This window comes from Neofelis nebulosa, chromosome 11, assembly GCF_028018385.1.
Source record: "Neofelis nebulosa isolate mNeoNeb1 chromosome 11, mNeoNeb1.pri, whole genome shotgun sequence".
Taxonomy (NCBI): Eukaryota; Metazoa; Chordata; class Mammalia; order Carnivora; family Felidae; genus Neofelis; species Neofelis nebulosa.
In genome coordinates, this window is record NC_080792.1 from 77,727,652 (window position 1) to 77,750,056 (window position 22,405).

General features: G+C 49.2%; 1 protein-coding gene across 4 annotated transcripts; it reads right to left on the reverse strand.

Annotated features, from left to right (window-relative positions):
- Positions 1-371: 371 nt before the first annotated feature.
- Positions 372-18,524, reverse strand: DAO (D-amino acid oxidase). 4 transcript variants are annotated; one of them, XM_058691045.1, is made up of 12 exons: positions 18,219-18,416; positions 16,603-16,714; positions 13,331-13,533; positions 10,686-10,800; positions 9,341-9,417; positions 7,686-7,751; positions 5,968-6,022; positions 4,644-4,748; positions 3,695-3,777; positions 2,677-2,794; positions 2,002-2,100; positions 372-752 (listed from the first exon to the last, which is right to left on the reverse strand). In XM_058691045.1, the coding sequence occupies exons 3-12, from the start codon at positions 13,522-13,524 to the stop codon at positions 621-623; spliced, it is 1,044 nt and encodes a 347-aa protein (XP_058547028.1). In that variant the 5' UTR covers positions 13,525-13,533; positions 16,603-16,714; positions 18,219-18,416; the 3' UTR covers positions 372-620. The 4 variants fall into 4 exon arrangements, with proteins under 4 accessions (XP_058547028.1, XP_058547027.1, XP_058547029.1 ...); XM_058691044.1 differs by lacking the exon at positions 16,603-16,714 and having other exon boundaries at positions 373-752; positions 18,219-18,400; XM_058691046.1 differs by lacking the exons at positions 372-752; positions 2,002-2,100; positions 16,603-16,714 and adding exons at positions 4,130-4,238; positions 4,410-4,562 and having other exon boundaries at positions 2,681-2,794; positions 18,219-18,512.
- Between the last annotated feature and the right edge of the window lie 3,881 nt (positions 18,525-22,405).

Consider the following 22,405-nt stretch of genomic DNA (forward strand, 5'->3'; position numbering starts at 1 on the left):
AAGGAACATCAGATAGATGTCTTTGCTGCAGGACTTCCCAGAACCTTTGATATGTTAGTAATTTGTCGTCAGGTCACCTGACCTAACCTAAATGGTCCTCAATTTTCTGCTTGCCCCTTTCATTTCCCTTTTTTAAAAATGTTTATTTTTGAGACAGAGAGAGAGAGAGAGAGAGAGAGCAGGGGAGGGGCGGGGGGGGGGGGGGCGGGCAGAGGATCAACAGTGGGCTTCGTGCTAACAGCACATAGCCTGGTGTGGGGCTCAAAACCATGAAGTGTGAGATCATGACCTGAGCGGAAGTTGGATGCTGAGCCACCCAGGCGCTCCGCCCCTTCGATTTTCTGAGCTTTCCTTTCTTCTAAGGACTTGCAGTATAATGGCCCCCAACTGCTCTTCAGACCGTCAGGCCCAGAGTGGGTGGAGAGACCCCAGTGATCAAAGGGAGCCCCAGATAGGGATGGACTCGCCTCCAGAAATGGGCCTTGTGATCTTCCTCTCCTCTGGTACTTCTTACAGAAAGGAGCCAGGGCTGAAGTGGAGAAGAGACAGCTTAGAGGGGGATACACTGGTTGGCCGAGGGGAGCGAGGAGTCCTTGGGGAGGTGGCGGTTACTGGTGTTTTCAGAGGTGAGGTGGCGGCATCTTGAGCAACTTCCTTTCTTCCAGAACTTTCCCAAAGAGCTTGGCTGCCTCCAGGGCACAGCCCCAGTGGATCGTGAGCCCGTAGCCTCCATGGCCATAGTTGTGGATGACCTGGGAGAGGTAAGAGAGACAGTAGCCCCGTGCATCCTGGAAGACTCGGGAGCTTCCTGCAGAGTTCTGGGTGAAGCCAGAGGGCGGCAGGGGGCCTTTCAGCTCCCTGGAGGGATGGTGGGGCCCCAGGAACACCAATAAAGTGACTGGGGAACTGGAGGGTCGACATCCTAGGTTCTCTTTTGCTTAGGAGATGGACCTGCTTTAGGCACTCAGCACAGGAAATGTAGAATCGTCTAGAACTTGAGGTCAGGGATTCCCCTCTCCCAAATTGTTTGAAGTTCCCTACATCACCTTTCTCGTCCGCATCCTGCTCCGGAATGCCAAACCTCCTGTATTAATAGATAGACTCTTCTACCTATCTCGGGGGTTGGGGGAGGGGAAGATAAGTGGGGCCAACATATGGGTGGACTCTGGTTAGCATGCTAATTCATCCTAGGGATAGAGGCAAGACCCCTGGGGACTTTTTTAAAGCCAAAATCATTGGCAGGGAGTTTGACTCTATACGTGACGCTTTCCTCTGTATGTGTGCACATGTGCACGCAAGCACGCACACACACGCACACACACACACACACACGCACAAAGGTACACACCACATGCCCGCGATAAGGGAGGAAGGATGACCTATCTACCTAAGGAGGATTCTTTTCCTTTGGGGACCCCAGCTACTCCGGTCAGTTCCTTCAGCCCGGGACAACTTCTGCCGCCTCAATAAAGCCCAGTTCCTACCTCATAAGAGGGAACGTGAAAGAGGGACCCCAGAGAGATGATGGGGCAGCCACAAATGGGCATCTGAGAAACGGCGCTGAAGTCAAACTCAAACCACATCCCAGCCGTGCCCCGCACTAGCTGTCTGATTTAGGCAGATGACTCTACCTGCTAGACCCCCGACTTCCTCATCTGAAGCATGGGGGAAACAGTCCCTATCCCCAATCCCCAAGAGCTGTAGAGGAGATTCAGTAAGGTTGTTCGTGTCATGAACACAAAGCAGGCTCGGTGAGTACCCACTTCTCTTCTACTTGACCACAGGTTTTGACACCCTGAGGCACACCGCCCTCTATGCAACCTTCGGCAGGCCCTTTCCCATCACCGAGCCTCAGTTTCTTTATAGAGGAGGGGATGTCAGCCAGTGTTGTTCTTTCCTGGCAGCAGGCCGTGTGGAGCCAGATGTCAGGCAAGACTGGAAATGCCAGACGCCCCCTTATGGGTAAGGGAGGCCCTTGCTTTCCTCATCAGGAGAGCATACCTCTGTGTTTGAAGATGCAAAACGAAGCTGTTCTCTTTCTAGCCGAATCTGGGGGCGTACTGGCCGGAGGCCAGTCAACTCAGCAACAATTTTTGCATCCTGGAAAAAAAAAGTGTTAGTAATTCATCTCCAGATATTTTTTTTTTCCCTGCTGCTATTTTTAGATGGTAGGGTTAGCTCTTGGAACCTCATTATCATCACCACCACCACCAGCCATCACCACGATGTCACGGGCCAGCCCCTCCTCAACATCATTATCACCATCCTGAGCATATTCATTACCAGTCAATACCACCATCACTTCCGCCCCCACCCTCGTCAATATCACGTTTGTCACTCCTACCATCAGGCAAATGTAAACACTGAGATCCCTACAAGGATACATCTGCTCCTTGTGAAGACAGACAAAGGTGGTTTTAGGGAAGACAGACCACTCTTTAGGGATCTGTCTTTAGGGAAGACAGACCCACAGAAGACAGCCACTCTTAGCCACAGACGGGTGTCAGCAGCTCACAGCAGGACTTCCTTGTACATTATCAAATTCTGGTGTCTTCCACGGTCCCTCGTTAGAAGAAGTTTGCCCAGTTATCCCAGTGGGAGGTATCTTCCCATACTCAAGGGGTCTCATGGTCGAGCTGCCCAGACCCGAGTCTGGCAGGACCCCTCCCACCTTACCTGCAGTGTGGGCTCCAGTCTGCAGCAGCCTTCCCAGATGGTGTTGTGGTCCTGGATGTTGTTTACCTCGCTCCAGTTCCCCAGCTGAAAGATGCCTCCAAGAGTCACTGCCTGGATCCTAGATAAAAGTGAAGGGCGTCAATGATGAGGGGAAATGAAGCCTTTGAGGTTAACGGGGGCCATGGGCATGCTCACCCTTAAAAACATCTCTCCCTACATCCCCGCCGCCATCCACACCGTCAACACCACTGCAATTGCCCCTGGCATCACCACCCACCAGCATCTGTGCCGTCACCACCAATGTCACTGTCAACATCGTCACCTTTTCCGGTGCACAACACGGTGGCTATAGTTAGCGATCCCGTATTATAGACTTTAAAGTTGCTGAAAGAGTAAGCCATACACATTCTCACTACGCACAGGGAAGATGTAATTGTGGGACCTGATGGGCGTGTCAGCTAATCATGTTGTAATACGTGCATATATCAAATCTTCGTGTACATCGTAAGTGTGCACAATATGTCAGTTATATCTTGATATCATCAAAAATACCAATCACTGCCATCATCACCGGCCTCGTCATCGACACCACGCCCCCCCCATTAATGTCAGTGCCTGACCATCCTTGTCCCAGTCACCACCCCCAGGAAGTGGCTTCCCCATCAGTGACAACACAGCCACCATCGTCACTAACGTCGTCACCTCTCCCCTGAATGTCATCATCACCTTTAACCCATATTCCCTTTCCTACCGGCCCTCTCGTTATTTCCAGTCACACCGCCTCCGGGGTCCCTGCCCTCACACCCACCACCTTCCTCTCCAGTATCGCCACGCCTGTCGTCCAAAAGCTTGTTCAAGATAGAGCCCAGTTAAGGCTGAGTCTTGCCTTCCCAGGGATTTAGTGGCTCGACCTCACTTAGAAAACACTGGGAGAAAAAGCTTTCAGGGACTTGGGGTGGGCAGCATAAAGAGGGCGTGAAGGTGCCCCTTGTTCTGTCCTAAGATGTCAGATTCTTACCCTGGGATGATGTACGGGGACTTGTAGATGCCTTTCTCTGGGTCATGGGTGATAATGAAGTGCTTCATCCAAGGGGCATCCACCTGTTGATTGAGGACAGACCAGTCTCATCAGGGGAGCTGGATCACTGGGCTTCCTTGCCCTTTTCCTCTCTGTGCCCAGAGGTTCTGACAAGGGTGGCGGAGCCGATTCCCAAGCCCTCTCCTGACCCCTCTGCCCCGCCTCTGCGCTGACTTCCTTGCTCTTGCGGGAAGAGCCACCCCTGCTCCCTGAAATTTCACACATTCTCGCCTGCATGACCACAGAGAAGCCCAGCACACGTGTGCCGATCCACGTACACATCAGCCCACATCAGGAACACATGTACACTCAACATGGCCGTGTGTACACACCCACACCCACGAATAGGCACCCTGCACGCATGTGCACACATACACAGTGAGAGGCAACGTGGATGATGTTGACACACACAGGCTCTGAAACCAGGCTGCCTGGGTTCCAATCCCAATCCCACAACTCTCCTCCGTGCCTCGTGTTTCCCCATCTGTAAAATAGCAATGGCCATGTGTAGACCCCATCTCAAAGGGTTCTGGTAAGCACTAAATTAAGAACACAATAAAGTGCTCAGGCCTGTACCTAATAACATTCCATAAACGTTTGCTCTTTTCATTATATTACAAGAATATGCAACTCCCGCGTATGTACAAACATTTACACCCATGCTTTGCCGTATTAAGGAACAACAACAACAGCCAAAGGGAATGTTTGGAGGAATCATGTTTCTTGGTCCTTCTTGTTTCTTTAAGAGATGCCAGTTGCCTGAAATCTGCGAGGCTCCTCTAACAGATGTCCCCGATGCATCCTCTATCTTTGGAGAGGAAATAAGCAGGCAGCTACAATCTCTCTATGAAGAAAAGCAGGAAGTTCCATCCCTCATCTTCACACTCACCTTAATGATCTGTCCCCGGCCTGGCTGCAGCAGGGGGTCCGGTTGCAATGACCCAGCCCACACCCCGGTGCAGTTGATAATTACATCGGCACCTCCTCTTGCTACCTGGCAGCGATGAACAGAGCAGGTGGCGTGGGAAGGGGTGAGGCCCCTGGTACCGCTTACCCCCTCCTTCCCCCTGCCCTTTACCCTGCAGCTCCCTGCAGAAAAGCGGGGAGGGGGCTCAGTGAGGAATCCATGGAACTGCCTCCAAATCTCCACTCTGCCATTTACCCGCTATGTGACCTCAGAAAGGTTCCATCACCACCTCAGGGCCCAGCTGCCTCCGCTGTAAAGCAGGGCTGGTAATATCTGTTCTTAGGCTGTGCGAGGATCCAATGTGACCCTGGATGTCAAAGTGCTTGGGAAGGAGTAACGTGGAAGGGGGGAGCCTTCTTGGAACCTCCCAGAAGAAGTCAGGTGCAGAGAGCGTTCTCTTCTTCCTTCTGACTCCTTTTGATTTTCATTCTCTTGCCTCACACCCTGCTAAGGCACTTTCAGAAGGCATGTTGGAGGCCCTGGCTCTGTGCATGTGTGGGATACTTGACAGCTCAAGGATGTAACCTCATGGGCACCCAAACACCCAGCCCAGCCCCAGTGACTCCCTTCACAGGTTTGTCGTGGGACACACACTTTGGAAGCATTGTTATTGTTCAAGAACCAGTTTTTGCTACACTGGCCTGTGAACTCCTTGGGAATGAGTGCTGTTTCTAAGTCAACATGGATCCCAAGTGCCCAGTAGGGCTCGATCCGGAGGAGGTACTCATTATATAATGCTGGTAGCTGCAGGTACTGAGCACAATTCTGGGTGCTAGGATTGAGTGAAGTCATACAGCAAAGCTCCTGGCATATAGCCAGTGCCTGATGAGGATAGCTGTTATTGATGGTGGTGTTACTCTGGAGCTGAGTCAGCTGAGAGCCTTGACTTTGCAGAAACATTAACCCTGATTTAGGTAGGAAGCAACCAAGTGTCTGGAATTCAAGAGTGGAGTGCAGCTGATACTGGTAAGAGGCAGCCAGCTCTCTGGGCCTAAAACCCTCCGTGGCTTAGAGGTAGATTAGCCTCCAATGGCCACCATAATCCCACTGTCCCTCTGTTCCTGCCGCCAACATCAAGACAGAATGCTTGAGTCCTTCTGGGATTGAAGAAAGGCCTGGTGACTGGGACAGGCCTCAGGGGATCCCGGGCGCCCAACAAGGAGCTCCCCAATCCAGCACCAGGAAGCAGAGGCCTCCCCTCCTCCCCTCCCTCCCGTATCCAGCCCCTTCCAGCCCTGCAACTCACCTCCTCAAAAGACTCCACCTTCTTCTGGAAGAATTTCACTCCCCTCTCCGTTAACCTGGGTGATCAGACACATCAAAAAACCCAGGACTCAGTTATTTGTCCCATCTCTCCAAGAGGATGGCATGGGAGATGTTTCCCAAAGAACCTTCTGTGGACATTAGTCCCACAGGTTGCTCCTGGAGAACATGGCTGTGTTGTCAGGTCAGTTCATGAGCACCTTGATAGACTGGTGGTCCATGAAGTGTCCCTTGGGAAACCTGAGATGGTCCAAGCCCCTGGTCGGCCAGATGGCGATGAAAGAAGGGCCTTGTTGAAGGTCGTACAGTGAGTCAGTGATGGGATTGGGACGTAACGTAAGCCCAGGCGTGTTAGCTCAGAACTCATCCTACTATTACCATATTGCTTTTATACCACTAAGGAGAGCGAGATGCGGGGTGGAAGCAGGGCAGGGTTGGACCAATGCTAAACGCCCCTTTGTCAGAAGCAGGGCACGAGGAGGAAGGTGGGCTGGGGACATCCACCCCTCCCTCAAAATGTCCCAGAGGGAAAAATATCTGTCATTGTTAGAGACGCAGTAGAAACATCAAAAGAACAGGAAGGAAATCCTGTGAAAAGTGAAGCATGACTTCAGGACTATTTTATCTACATAATTCCCTCAAGATAGACAAAGTGGGATGGGGTGCCTGGGTGGCTCAGTCGGTTGGGCGGCCGACTTCGGCTCAGGTCACGATCTCGCGGTCCGTGAGTTCGAGCCCCGCGTCAGGCTCTGTGCTGACGGCTCAGAGACTGGAGCCTGTTTCAGATTCTGTGTCTCCCTCTCTCTCTCTGACCCTCCCCCATTCGTGCTCTGTCTCTCTCTGTCTCAAAAATAAATAAACGTTAAAAAAAAATTAAAAAAAAAAGAAAAAAATGGGAACTTACTGTCTAGGAAGAGGCTAGGCAGGAGTCAGAGGTATCCTAAGGTTAGGAGAGAGAACTACGTTTTTTTATTGCTTTTTAGTTGTTTCCAAACCTGGCTGATAATTAGAATCACACAAATTTCTAAGCCCCCACTCCAGAGGATCTGATTCAATAGATTTGAAGTGGGGTCCTGAAATCTATATCTTTTAAAAGCTCCCCAGGTCATTTGATGAATGCTCCCATCCATTCTAGATTTTTAAAAATCTTAAAACAGTAATATATAGGAAATGTGGAATCTTCCTTAAGATGGCTATCAATATAAAAATGTCTCTCAAAGCTAGTGTTTGCTAATTTAGAACACTATAAGATTCCTGTTAACAGCAGGAACAAGACAGGGACACCCACTGTCCCCTGTGTTAGTTACCATTGTTCTGGAGGTACTGACCACAACAGTTAGACAAGAAAAAACATGAGGTATAAAAATAAAAGACAACTTATGTTTTGCGGGTGACGTAAACGTATCTGGAAACCTCAAGAGAGTCCATTAAAACTACTCCACAAACATTATGTATTTTGGGTGAGGTCAACAATAAATATCACATGTAAAGAGCTGCCCAGATGGTTCTGGTGCCCAGTCAGGTGTGGGAACCTTGGTTTTAGTGCACAAGAGTCATCAGAACCAAGGCTAGCTCCCACCAAGTCTGAGTTTTCTTCAACATTTGGGGCTGGTCGATACAAAGACAAATCCCATGAACAGTTGTCTACCACACCCTGGTCCCTGTAAGGTGCTTTCCTAAAACTAAAGTTGAAATTCTCACCTTTCAGTCAGCCACTGTAGATACCTCCTCCCTTCCACAATCAGGCTTGTGTTGAACCAGCCGTAGCTAGAGTAAGAACAGGTAAGAGTGGGAATAAAGAATCAGAATCAGAGCTATGTTAGAAGCCTTTCAAATGGAGCTGGGAGCAGTCTCTTTCTTTTGCCGGGGGGGGGGGGGGGTGGTGGCAAGGGTAGAGGCAGGACCACTGAGTGAAGTTCGAACAGGGACTGGTTTTCAGTGCAAGGAAAATTTTTCTATCAGAAAATCCATCCCCCAGGTGTGTTGTTTTGAAGGGGCACATGAACTCCAATATTTATAGCCAAAGTATGGAAAGAGCCCAAATGTCCACTGACAGATGAACGGATAAAGAAGATGTGGTGTGTGTGTGTATATATATACATATATATGTATATATATGTACATATATATGTACATATGTATATATATATGTACATATACATATATGTATATACACACACACACACACACACATGCACAGTGGAGTATTGTGGAGTATTACTCGGCAATCAAAAAGAATGAAATCTTGCCATTTGCAACTACGTGGATGGAACTGGAGGGGATTATGCTAAGTGAAATTAGTCAGAGAAAGACAAATATCATATGACTTCACTTATAGGTGGAATTTAGGATACCAAACAGACGAACATAAGGGAAGGGAAGCAAAAATAATATAAAAGCAGGGAGGGGAACAAAACATAAGAGACTCTTAAATATAGACAACAAACGGTTGCTGGAGGGGTTATGGGTGGGGGGATGGGCTAAATGGGCAAGAGGCATTAAGGAAGACACTTGGGATGAGCATTGGGTGTTATATGTAGGGGATGAATCACTGGGCTTTACTCCTGAAATCATTATTGTACTATATGCTGACTAGCCTGGATGTAAATTAAAAAACAAAACAAAACAAAACAGGGGCGCCTGGGTGGGTCAGTCAGTTAAGCGTCCAACTTCTGCTCAGGTCATGATCTCGCGGTTTGTGGGTTTGAGCCCCGCCTCGGGCTCTGTGCTATCAGCTCGGAGCCTGGAGCCTGCTTTGGATTCTGTGTCTCCCTCTCTCTCTGGCCCTCCCCTGTTCATGCTCTGTCTCTTTCTCTCAAATAAATAAATAAATATTTTAAAAATTAAAAAAAAAATAGATAAAAAATTTTTTTAAAACCCATCCCTGACATTAGAGTGTGCAAGTGGAGATTGGACGGGCATTTTTAGAGGGGATTCAGGCATGGGGTGGGGTGAGGGGAGGACCAAAGAGACATTATGCTTCAAGGAAAAGAACAGAGGTGTTGGGGGTCACGCAGACTGGGTTGGAATCCCATTTTGGTCATTTGGCTGTGTGACCTTGGGAAGCCGCTTAGACTCTCTGAAGCTCCGTTTCCTCATCTAGAAAAGAGGGTGGCGATAGGGAGCTTCAGGGCTTCAGTTCTGTGACTCCATATCCTCCACCGCCCCAGCCCAGGGCCCCGTTGAGGGGGTGGCTTCTCCAATAGAGCTGGACAGAGCACCAGGAGTCTATGGTGCCGGTGGCTCTTGGCCCGGGATGGGACAGGAAACTTGGTGTCTCCATCTCTCGCTGCCTCCTGGACGGATCCGTCTGAATCGTGGGACCGTAGCCCCTTCGCCCGTGACAATAACCTCACCTGTAATCAGGGAACATGTCCAGGTCTCTGGGAGTCAGCGTCCGAAATCCCAGAACTGTGTTCTTCCACGAGGGATCCTGCCGAGGAAGGAGAGAAGGAGGCACAGGGATGAGTGAAAGGCAATAAAAACGGTAACAAAACTTAAACGACGCGTATACTGCGTGGAAGGTGCACTCCCAAGCATTTTGTTTATACCACTCCCTTTAACATCCCCAGCAATCCACGGAGGCAGATACTATTCTCCTCTCCGTTTTCACAGATGGGCCAGTTGAGGCTTAAGGAGGTGAAGTAACTTGTCTAAAGTCACGCAGCTAATAAATGATTGACCTGAGGTTGGAACCAATAATACAGTTAGGCTCCAGAGTCCACGGTCTTAACCGTGACGCTATACAAAGGAAAGGGGAGCGTGAGGCTGAGGGAGGTGATAGGGTAAGAGTCAGAAAGAAGAGAGAAAAAGAAGGTGACAGGGTTCCCAAGGGGTGAGAGTGTGAGGCAATAGGGAATAGGGTCAGACAACTTGGTGGAGGCTTGGGCCTGACTACAGACCACCTTGAATTCTCTGAGACTCCATTTTCTTGTCCGTAAAATGGCGTCAGTAATCACGCTTGGTCCCACGGAAGGTAACAGACGACGCGGGTAATGCCCTTAGCTCGGTGCTAACCATTGACTAAGCCTTAGAGAGCTGGCCTGGGGTTCCGGGCATCCAGCCAGACTCCCCTCTTCCAGCAACCTGAGGACATCCCCCCAAGGCTGTGCCCTTCTTAGCACATCGGGCACCACGGGGGTCACAGAGGGCCTGGGTTCAAATCCCAGTTCTGCCACTTTGGTTGTCTGGCTTTGAGCAAGTTACTGCTCCATTCCCCCGAGCCTCTATTTTCTCATCTGTGAAAAGAAGGCAGTGCTAGTGCTGACTTGCCGGTGATAATGAGAATGAAACCAGTCACTAGTTGTAACGTAATTAGGACACGGCCTGGTACATAATATGCGCTTCAGAAGTTTGCACCACGCTGTTTTAATCTATCTTAGTGAAAAGTCCCGGGACCTCCAGGGACCCAGGAAGCCTTGCGGCTGCCACACGAAAGCACCACCACTACAAGACGTGTCTGGGTTTGACTCAACCAGAGACCAGGTCCCCTACGTCATCAGAAAATTCTCTGGCCTCTGCCACCTTAATAGCCAAATTGGAACCAGAAATAGCGTTAAAGCAAAAAGAGAATTTAAAGTAAACCCGATTTGAATGCAAGAGTTGGCTCACCTACAAGGCTCAAAGTAACTCCCTGACTCGGGTCCCCAGCCCTGGTCTGTGATCGAGGCTCTGCCCCACGGTCAAGGACTCCTCACTCACCGGAATAGCTTCATGGAAGAGGTTGTAGCCTGAGACTAGGGCCAGGCCCACGTTTGCGGCGTTGGGAGAACGGACGCGGCTCAGGAGATACTCGAAGGTCTGCTGGTTCCAATCCCTGGAAGGATCCCCCAGAGTCTTGGTCACCTAATACCCTGAGCTGGACAAGAAAACTCTGAGGCTTGGCTTGTGTGGAGTGATGCTCACGCTGGTGGAGATGTGTCCAAATCGAGAAATCTACCAGTCCACTTCAGCGGCCCAAATGCCTAAGGGGTTTTCCCCACCCCCGGACTTTCTAGTATTTCCCCATTCATAGGAAAGAGAAGGAAGGAACCATTTGGGGCCCACCTTGGGCCCGGGCTCGTGTAGCTGTGAGTTTAAAAGAAGGCTTTGGGGACGCCCACGTGGCTCGGTCAGTTAAGCATCCGACTCTCGATCATGATCTCACGTTTCCTGGGTTCGAGCCCCGTGTTGGGCTCCGCACTGACTGTGTGGAGCCTGCTTGGGATTCTATCTCCCTCTCTCTCTGCTCCTCCCCTGCTCTCTCTCTAACTCACTCTCTCGAAATAAATAAATAAACACTTAAATAATAATAATAAACGAAGGCTTTGACCTGCCTGAGGCCTTCGAGCCCCACAGTTCAGGCTCACTCTGAGCACCCCCCATGTAAATGCCGACAGTAGACTGTGGCTCGTGGCTCCCAGACATTTTCCTTCTCTTCTTCGTGGGCACAGAGCCCAGGTCCATCTCCCGGACTCCCGTGCAGCCAGCGTGGCTGTGTGGCTGCGTTCTGGCCAATGGACTGCACGTGCGGTCCTTATGCTGTGCTCCTTCTGGAAGCACGGCGTACTGATATCAGAAGGCACAGTGGCCACGTCACAAGCCACAGAGAAGGACAGCAGAGCTATGAGATGCAAGGAGCCTGGGCCCCTGAATTGCCACCCACTGATCAGGAGCGTTGGTTTTGGAATTTATGGGAGAATGTAACTTCGGTCTGAGTTGTTAACGTACTTGTGGATTTCTGAAGCTGCCAGCAGTTTCTAAACAGACATGATAACCTTTGCAACGTCCTTGTTAAACCTGAGCATCCATCCACCCACTGACAAGTACTCCTGATCCAGAGGTTCCTCCAAAAGTTAAAAATAGAACCACCCTATGATCCAGTAATCACACTGCTATTTCCCCAGAGACTACAAAAACACTAATTCGAATGGATACATGCGTCCTGATGTTCATGGCAGCATTATTTGCAATCGCCAAGATATGGAAGCAGTCCCAGTGCCCATCAGTTGATGAATGGATAAAGAAGATGTGGTCTATATATACACAATGGAATATTACTCCGCCATAAACGAGAACGAAGTCTTGCCGTTTGCGACGACACGGATGGAGCTAGAGAGTATTATGCTAAGTGAAATAGATCAGAGAAAGACAAATACAATACGATTCCACTCACATGTGGAATTTACGAAACCAAACAAGTGAGCAAAGAGGGAAAAAGAGAGAGAGAGAGAGACAACCCAAAAAACAGACTCCTAACTGTAGAGATTACGCTGATAGTTGCCAGACAGGAGGGGTGGGTGGGGGGTGGGGGAAAGCGGTGATGGGGGTTAAGGACGGCTTGTTGTGACGGGGGCCACATATTGTATGAAAGTGTTGAATTACTATGTCGTACACCTGAAACTAATGTAACACTGCATTTTAACTACCTGGACTTAAAATAAAAACTAAAATAAAATATATAAAATAATATATTAATTATAAAAATTATTAATTACAATAATTTTAATTAATATAGTTTAATATAATATATTATATATGTAATTTTAATTAATATAATTTTAATTATAATAAAAAATAAAATAAAATAACCCGCTAAATAAAAATGACTAGTAAGTGTCACAATGGGCAAATTCAGGAGAAACAGATCTATAACCTATTAAATCTAGCTAAGAGACTATTAAAGATAGCAATTAGAAGAAGTTGAAAAGAATTGAAAGGCCCCCTTATGAATTTATATATGGAAGAAAATATGTCTCTGAGGGCAAAATTGTTCCCTACAGCACTCAACATCAAAAATTTTAGTGAATTTTGTCCTTTGTAATTATTGCTGGGATTTGAAGGCTCTGTTTTCTGTTAGCCACTGGGGAAATCAGATGAAAGTGACCTTTAAAATTTTTTTTAATGTTTTTTTTATTTGTTTTTGAGACAGAGAGAGACAGAGCGTGAGCAGGGGAGGGGCAGAGAGAGAGAAAGAGACACAGAATCCGAAGCAGGCTCCAGGCTCCGAGCCGTCAGCACAGAGCCCGACGCGGGGCTCGAACCCACGAACTGGGAGATCATGACCTGAGCCGAAGTCGGACGCTCAACCGACTGAGCCACCCAGGCAACCCTGGATGAAAATGACCTTTAAATAAATAATTATGAACTAGGGGGGAAAAAAAACACCCAAAAGTATTCCTGATCACACGGATCATGTGAGGAATGGAGGAAATCCTCCATTGGGCACACAGTAGGGCTAAATGCTTATTGGTATTTTCTTCCAAGTCTTGACAAGGAGCTTGTTCTCGGTGACGGGAACCCGGAGCATCCCCTCATCAGAGTCAGCCCCTCCAGTCCCGGGGCCAGTCTCTGGGACCCTCACTCACGCCTCCTGTGGGTTTTTGGGGTCCGAGAGGTAGGGCTGACAGAGGCCGGCCGCCACGTCGGTGTTGGTGAGCGGGGTGAAGCGATCTGCGTAGACCCTCATGTCCAGGGATGGCAGGACTGATCGGTAGCGCTCGTGGATGCAGAGGGCGGTGGACAGCCCGATGACACCCGCTCCGATCACTACCACGCGCATCGTGCCGGCCTGCGGGACGGAAGGGTTGAAGTGTGCCGTTACCGCCATTGCCACGATCCCCTGAAAGCTTAGAAAGTGCCAGACACCACCAAGCCCCTTCTGTACCTGACCCTCTTGATGACCCTCACGAACGGAAAAAAGTTGAAACACAGAGAGGCCAAGCAACTTGCCCCAGGTCACGCAGCGGGGAAGGGATGCCGCTCTGGCTGGGGAGCCTCCCCGGATACCCTGCCCCAGCCCGGGAACATAAAAAGGACGGAGCAGAGGGCCTGGCTGCGGGCTGGGAGTCTAGCCATCAGGACAATGGGCTCTAGCTTCCAGTCTCGTACCTCAACTCTGCCACCTACTGGCCGTTGACGATGAAATGAGACTTCAACTTCTGATAAATGGGAAAAACAACCCCTACCTTGGACAGTACGTGGGAGATTTAACAAGATGGCCAATGTAAAAACCCTTAACACAGGGTCAGGTGCAAAAGTGGCTTTACTGACTTTTGTGGGACACCTACGGTGTGCCAGCCCCGGTACTAAATGCTTCCCATGCGTCATTTCTTCTAAGTCTCCCCACATTGTTCGGAGGCAGGGGCTGGTGTTATTGGCCTCGTTGGCCGGATGAGGAAAGGAGGCTCAGAGAGGTGCGGTAAGTTGCCTGAGGTCACACAGCCAGGAAGTGGTGCTGTTGGGATTCAATTTCGATCCAAGCACACTCAACATCGACTTCTGGCACACCCACCGGGCACCGAGCTGGCGGCTAGCGGGGTGTAATGTCTGGCTTTAGAACTCAGATCTTGCAGCACACACACTCAGTCAGGGCCGGCCTTGGGGGCTGGGCTGGCTGCGTCCTCAGAAGTTTAAAAGGCCCAGCAGCTTTTGACCTTGAAGCTGCTTGGGCCCAGCACAGCAGGGAAATACTGCGTCCGCTCCTGCTGGGGCAGAACAAGAGGACTTTTTGTGCCCGGAAGGGCCAAGTTCAACTTTCCCTCCTCTACACTCACAGCCCTCCTCCCTCAGACCAAGCCTCCTGGCAACCCCGTGGCCCTGATCCGCAGGACATTCTCAATATGGCCTAGTTTTGCAAAAGGGAAAAATGGCTCCAGCCCACAAAAACTGGACTCCGTCGGGGTTTCAGCAGCCAAGTTGGAGATAAAACCACAAAACGGAAAGGCATTGCTCCTCTGGGCCGTTCCCCTTCCGGCTGCAAGGCTTGGTTACAGGGGCCGACCCTCTTGGGGATTCCTAGCCTCCTCCCACCCCTCCTCCCCCACACTTTGCCTCAGGAGATTCAATCTCCTCATCTTTAAAATAAGAGTCACCCTGACCTCGCCAGGTCGTCCTGAAAATTAAACCACTAGCCTGGTGGAGGTTCCTAGTACGGCACCTGGCACAGAGTAGGCCCTCAATACGTAGTGACCTCCTTCTGTCCCCCAGCGCCTTGTAAATAACAACAGAAAGAACACTGGGGGAAGGAGTAGAGGAAGAAGGGCGAATCAGATCTGGCTTTAGTTCTGACTCTCTGTGTGGCCTTGGCCAAGTTCCTTCCCCTCTCTGGGCCTTCTGACTCTCTCTGCAATAACTCCTTAGAGTTGACCACTTTTGTGCACTGACAATAAGAAGGCACAGCACAGGGGGGCGGCAGTAACAGCTCAGGCTGGGGGGCAGACGTACGAGGCTCACAGCCTGGCTCGGGCGCACCCCAGCTGTGTGGCCGTGGGCAAGTCGCTTAACTGAGCACGGGTGATCGAAGTCCCAGTTTCCCAGGACTGAGGGTATCCCCAGGATGTGGGCCTTGAGTGCTAAAACCGGGAGAGTCCTGGGCCAGACCGGAATGAGTTGGTCACACTGACTTAAGTCTCTATTTCCTCTTCTATAAACTGTTCAGGGTTCACAAAGCTCCCTGCTTATAGTCTCCCCACCAGAATATCAGCTCCAGGAGGGCGGGGACTTTTATCTACTGTTCTACCCACTGGAGGGCTCATAAAATGACAGCAGTGACTGTCACCCAGTTTACAGGTGAGGGAGCTGAGGCCAGAGAGAGCAAGGTAAATTATTTGAAATCATAACAAGAGTTGGAGGAAAGGTGGAGTGTGAACCCAGCTCTGCCTTTTCCAGGGCCTGTTTTTTTTTTTTTTTTTTCGTCATCTCATCACCTAGAAAACCAGCAAAGGCTGGAGGAAAAGAGGAGTTGCTTATATAATAGAAGTGGTAAAGCATGAGAAGGAGAGTGTGAAAACCCCCCAGAGGTCTCTGGGCAAGGAGAAAGAGGCTTTGCACCAAAGCAGAGCTGGGATTCGGCATGTCTCCTATAACCAGGCTATTCAGGTGTGTCAAAGCCTCTGGTTAGGAGCAGGGGCACACACCTCAAAGAAGAGCATGAAGGGGCTCCTGGGTGGCTCAGTCAGTTACGCTTCTGACTTCAGCTCATGTCACCATCTCACAGTTTGTGAGTTCGAGCCCCGCATCCGGCCCTGTGCTGACGGCTCAGAGCCTGGAGCCTGCTTTGGATTCTGCGTCTCCCTCTCTCTCTGCCCCTCCCCTGCTTGCGCTCTGTCTCTGAAAAATAGATCAACATTCAAAAATTAAAAAAAAAAAAAAAAAGCACGAGGGAGGCCCAGAGCAACGTCTCAAACCAAATGGCCAAGAGAAAGAGGGGTAAGTAACATTGTTGGGCTCAGTTTCTCCAGAGTGTCAAATTCTAAAAATGAGTTAGACATTGTTATACAGATGGGGAAAGGGAGGCGCGGAAACAGAGGAGAGACTCAACCAAAATGACACATTTGTGACAAAAGGGTTCGTGGGGGTCTTGGGGTGAAAAGAGCTGTTCGTGGGGGTCTTGGGGTGAAAAGAGCTCTGTAAAAGGCAAGAATAGGTGGAGTCAGGAAAAAACTGGCAACACAGAGATCACAACAAGAGCATGGCTGGCATGCGACTGTCACGGCGCTAAGAACTTCACACACTGTATCTGTTTTCAGCTCCTAACAACCCTCAGCGTTATCCTTCTGCCCATTTGACAGATGAAGCAAGTAAGGCTCAGACACCCAGCTGGTGAGACGCAAAGCCCGCCCAGCGCAGCCTGACCCACACAAGTCCACGCCCCCGAGCACCAGGCACACTGGGCTGGCAAATCACACTATGTGGAAAATCTGAGGGCTAAGCAGGTGAGAAATAAACAGCCGATGTTTCAGGGTCCCGCACTGAAAAACAAAAGACGTAAACTAAAACGTTTGTAGGAATTTTTAGCGTGTCGCTGGCAGGCGTAGAATTGAAAAGGGAAAACGTGTTCCCGAAGCCAGTCCTCTTGAACTACGTGAATCCAATCTGATGCTGATTAGAGCCCCTGTGTGCCTGCGTGTGTGTGTGAAAGTGCAGGGTAAATGCAGGAGGTTCTCTTGAGAAGCAGGAGCTAAAGCATGTGGCTAATGAAGTTTTAGACTCACATGCACACAGCTCGATCACTAAGTCAACCATTTGCTCGTTGTTGCTCGTGTTTCTATTAGCACTGCCTTTCTCCAGGGTCTTGGGCCATCCCTTCAACCAATCATGCTTGGAGTGTGCATCCAGGAAGATGCTGAGCTTCTTACATCTATCTGCGTGTGTGTGTGTGTGTGTGTGTGTGTGTGTGTAATTATAACGTCTCCGTAAGTGTGCAGCAGGAAGGGAATTTTGGGTCTCTGCCGCTCACCACATACATGTAGATTTAGTACCAACATCCTCTTACTTAATCCTCTCAACCGGGAGGTTCTACAGACACGGGACTGAGGTTCAGGGAGAAGAAGTCACTCTCCCAGCGTCACGCGAACAGTGTGGGACAGCGCTGGGACCTGGAGCCTGTTCTAGCTGAGTTTTCTCTGCCATGCGGCAGGCAGGAAGTGAGCACCTGACGCTTTCTGCTTGTTTTTCAGTCTTGGTGCGTGTTGGCTTATAACCCTCCTTGTCCCTAGAAAGGAATTTGGGCCAGCTTGGGCCTTTGATTGCTATTTGCATCTACCAAAAAAAAAAAAAAAAAAAAGGAAAGACTTCTAAAACAAATCAACAAGTCACAGACAAGGTATCTGAATAAATATAATGGGGTTGTGCCCTATGGCTACTTCTTAGGAAGCTGACATTTTCACAACTGATCTTGAAAATGGAATGGAGGGGCGCCTGGGTGGCGCAGTCGGTTAAGCGTCCGACTTCAGCCAGGTCACGATCTCGCGGTCCGTGAGTTCGAGCCCCGCGTCGGGCTCTGGGCTGATGGCTTGGAGCCTGGAGCCTGTTTCCGATTCTGTGTCTCCCTCTCTCTCTGCCCCTCCCCCGTTCATGCTCTGTCTCTCTCTGTCCCAAAAAAAAAAAAAAAAACGTTGAAAAAAAAAAAAAAAAAAAAAAGAAAATGGAATGGATTCTATAAATGCTTGATAACCAGGCTATCGGCTCCCTGCCCCCAAATAATAATTACCGTTTATTGAGTACTTGCTATGTGCCCAGTCCGTGCTCAGTACGTTCTGTTCATCACCTCTTTTGATACTCAAGTTAACCCCGTAAGAGGTGATTATGATCCCTGTCTTCCAGATGAGGAAAAGGAAGCCTGGAGAGGCGAAGGCACCTGCCTGCGTTCCTGCCTTGGCTCCAGGGCTGTTACCTGCCTTGGGCTCTAATGTGGAGCCTTCTCCTTACCGCCCGGAGGACCTTGGGTCCTGGTGCACCGCCGCCCCCACTCACCTGGATTGCCAAACTTCTGAAGAAAGGAGACAGCTGGGCGCAGGATTTTACCTCCTGAGAGGAGTCTCCTGATTCTGAGGCGTCCTGTCCTCAGCCCTCTGCCCGCCAACGGGGACTGAAGCTCAGGGTCAAAGTCTGGATTTGTGGACAGGACACAGCGAGGGGTAGGGCTTGGCGCTGTTGCTTCTCACAGGCTGGGAGACTCCCCTCCCCTCCCCTCCTTCTGGTCCCTGAAAAGTTGCCTGACTTTTCTGGCCGATCCCAAGCCCCTGCGGACAGCCCTCGGTGGGGAGGGAGGGCGGCAGGGCTGATGGGGACAAGGAGGTCTGTCTCCTGGGCCAGCTGGAGACGATCCTCTTTCTTCCCTCTTCCTGCTGCCACCCTGGGGGAGGGGAAGGTTGTTCCCTGAGCCGCTGTGGGCCTGGTCAGCCTGGGAGCCCTGCGGGGGAGGCCAGAGATACAGGACAGGGGCTCCAGGGGCCAGCCGGCCAGCCTAATGCCATTCTGGAATGCTGGGTGCATGAGGCCAAGGAGAGACTCAAGGCAACGCCTGTTTGGGTGGCTCTTTGTTCCCGTATCCCAGAGACACGGGCGGCAGGACTCCAGGTCCCTCCTCTGCCAGGGCTAGACCTGGAGCTGCAGTTACTGGAACCAAAAAATCATCAGGCGCCTCACTATGTGGATGGGGAAACTGAGGCCCTGAGAGAGGGACTAGCCACCCCTGAGTAAGGCATCCTTTGGGTCAGCTTTGAAGATCCAACCTCCCCTTCCCTATCTTGCATCAAATGAAACAGTTTGGATAGGGGGCGCCTGGATGACTCAGTCATTGAGCGTGGGGCTTGGGCTCAGGTCATGATCTCACAGTTTGTGAGTTCGAACCCCACATCGGGCTCACTGCTGTCAGCATGAAGCCTATTTCTGATTCTCTGTCTCCCTCTCTCTTTGCACTCCCCATCCCGCTCAAAAATAAATAAACATCTTTTTAAAAGTTTGGATAAAATAAGAAAATGCATATATTTAGTGCGTGGGGTTTTTTTTTTTAGTAATAATTTTTAAAAGGATGGGGTGAACTCCACCCTTTATGTACTTTAACTTCTTTTGAATTTTTTAAATCATCTTCATGCTTCACTTTTATATCACATGACCTTGTGCCCCAAGTTCATGGCAATAGTTATTTATTTTTTAATGTTTATTTTATTTTTGAGGGGGAGGAGGGGCAGAGAGAGAGAGGGAGAGAGAGAATCCCAAGCAGGCTCCACGCTGTCAGCACAGAACCCAGTGGGGGGGCTCGAACTTGTAAACCGTAAGATCATGACCTGCGCCAAAGTTGGACACTCAACCGACTGAGCCACCCAGGTGCCCCGTTGAGAAACTATTCTGAATACACAAAGTTTGCTGATCATAATGACAGAAGGTCCCCAAAAAGCCCTGAAGGACCTTTGGAAGCAATTTCTGTATATTTGGGTGGAGTTGTAGGAGTCAAAGATCCTTCTGTTGCCGTGGCTGGTTGATAAACAGCATGGCTCCTTGGAGCTCTGAAATACACTTGGTTAGGGCAAAAGGATCATTCACCGGGAGAATTCCCTGCAGGAGGCAGAATTCTGGGTGCGGCAGGTAAAGTTATAGAATAACGAGTCAACGCGCGCCTACTCTCCTTCAGATAAAAGCAGTTTTATTATAACTTTTCTAAGTGTTAAGGTAATCATAACCCCCGTAAATGTATACAACACAGGAGGTAGAAAGATGAAAGTACTTGGGGCACCTGGCGTCTCAGTCGGCTGAGCGTCCGACTTCAGCTCAGGTCATGATCTCTTGGTTCGTGGGTTTAAAGTGCGAGTCGGGGCGCCTGGGTGGCTTGGTCGGTTGAGCGTCTGACTTCGGCTCAGGTCATGATCTCACACTCTGTGAGTTCGAGCCCCGCGTCGGGCTCTGTGCTGACAGCTCAGAGCCTGGAGCCTGTTTCAGATTCTGTGTCTCCCTCTCTCTGACCCTCCCCTGTTCATGCTCTGTCTCTCCCTGTCTCAAAAATAAATAAAACATTAAAAAAAAAATTAAAAAAAAAATAATTTCAAAAAAAAAAAAGAAAGATGAAAGTACTCATCACCTGCAGCCAATCCTACCACCAGGAAATAGGGGCTGTTAACATTGGGTGAATATCCCAGAGACAAAATGGGACCGTGTTATACGCGCTGTGTCTCCCGTTCTGTTCACTTACCAATATGGTAGGTCCTGAATCTCTCTCCATACAATTATAGGACAGCAGCCTCCGTTTCACACAGGGTACTACTGTCTATGGATATAACAGTTTTTCCAGTTAGTCCCTCAGGGGGGTGTCCCTAGAATTTTTTTTTTTTTTTTGTATGTTACCAACAAATATCCCGAATGTGTTCCTTGGCACACTCGTCTAATTATTTCCTCAGACTCGATTCCTAAAAATGGAATCTTTGTGCCAAAGAGTTTGCACATTTAAAACGTTCATCCGTTTTGCCAGACGGTCCTCCAGAAGAGCTGTGTCGACTGATAAATTCAAAGGAGCTGCCCACCGTGTACTTGCACCATCTTGAGAGTGAAAGCCTCCTTAAATTTTGCACAGCCCCCATCCACCTAGTTCCAGCCCTGCTGATGACATTGCATATGGTCATGTGGTGATGCGCTCTTTGGGAGTTCTTTATAAGGTGTCTCTGTATGTATGTATGTGTATGTATGGTGTATGTATGTATGATGTATGTATTTTTAAAAATTCTTTAATGTTTATTTATATATTTTGAGAGAGAGAGAAAGAGCTCGAGCAGGGGAGGGGCAGAGAGAGAAGGAGAGAGAGAGAATCCCAAGCAGGCTCCGCACTGACAGTGCAGAGCCTGACACAGGGCTCGACCTCACGAACCGCAAGATCATGACCTGAGCTGAAACCAAGTCGGACGCCTGACTGACTGAGTCACCCAGACGCCGCATGATGTATGTATGTATTTAGCTCATCTTTCCCTTGAAGTGAGTTGGCTATTTTTCTTTTTGATTTGGAAGAATTGCTTTTATGTTTATGGGTTTCCTCCTTCTGTTGCAATGTTTTCCCCAGTGTGTTCGCCATGAAAAGATTTTAAAACTTTTTTGTAGCCAAATCTATTCATCTTTTTTTTCCTTCATGGTTTCTGCCATTAGTATCATATTTAGAAGCCTTTCCTCCCCTCCCCTTCCTGCCCCTTTTTATAAATTACTCGCACAGACTTTTAAGAACTTGTGAGGGTTTTTTTTTTTTTTTTTTTTTTTTTTTTTTACATTTGAATATTTGATTCATTTGGAATCAATTTCAGAGAATAGAAGCAGGGTATGGGGGCACCTGGCTGGTTCGGTCAGAAGAGCATGTGACTCTTGATCTCGGGGGTCATGAGTTCAAGCCCCACGTTGGGTCTAGAGCTTACTTTTAAAAAAAAAATCATCGTCATAAATGCCAACTACAAAATTATTCAAAAGAAGGAAAAGAGGAAACCAGAGAACAATCAGGAGGCCACATGGCAGGACATCTAAGGGCATTATTTTAGTATCAAACATGCCTGGCTTCACCCAGCTCCACCCCTCATGGTCCTCAGGATCTCAGACAAGCTCCCCCTGAATGCCTCATGTAAAATAGGGGAGGGGGCTGATAACAGTTCCTTACTAGTGGAAAAACTAAATAGCTAGGGATTTTTCCTGCTGTGGACTTAAAATGAAACAGTGATTGTCACAGGACACAATGCACACTATGTACCCAATAAATGGTATCTCTTATCAGGATCCCCTACACTCCAAAAAATTAGGTTGGGATTTTCACTGGAATTGCATTTATTTTAGTCTAGAAAGATTGATAATCTTACTATAATGAGTCTTTCCAACAAAAACAAAGCATTTCTAGGACACCTGGCTAGCTCAGTTGGTAGAGCATGCGGCTCTTGGTCTTGGGGTTGTGGGTTTAAGCCCCATGTCAGGTGTAAAGAAAGATGACTTAAAAATAAAATCTTTTTTTTGAGTTATTTGGGGGGTGGGGGTGGGCAGAGAGAGAGAGAGAGAGAGAGGGGAAGGGGCAGATAGAGAAAGAGAGAATCCCAAGCAGGCTCCACGCTGTCAACATGGAGCCTGATGCTGTCTTGACCCCACAACTGAGATCATGACCTGAGCCGAGATCAAGAGCTGCTTAACTGACTGAGCCACCCTGG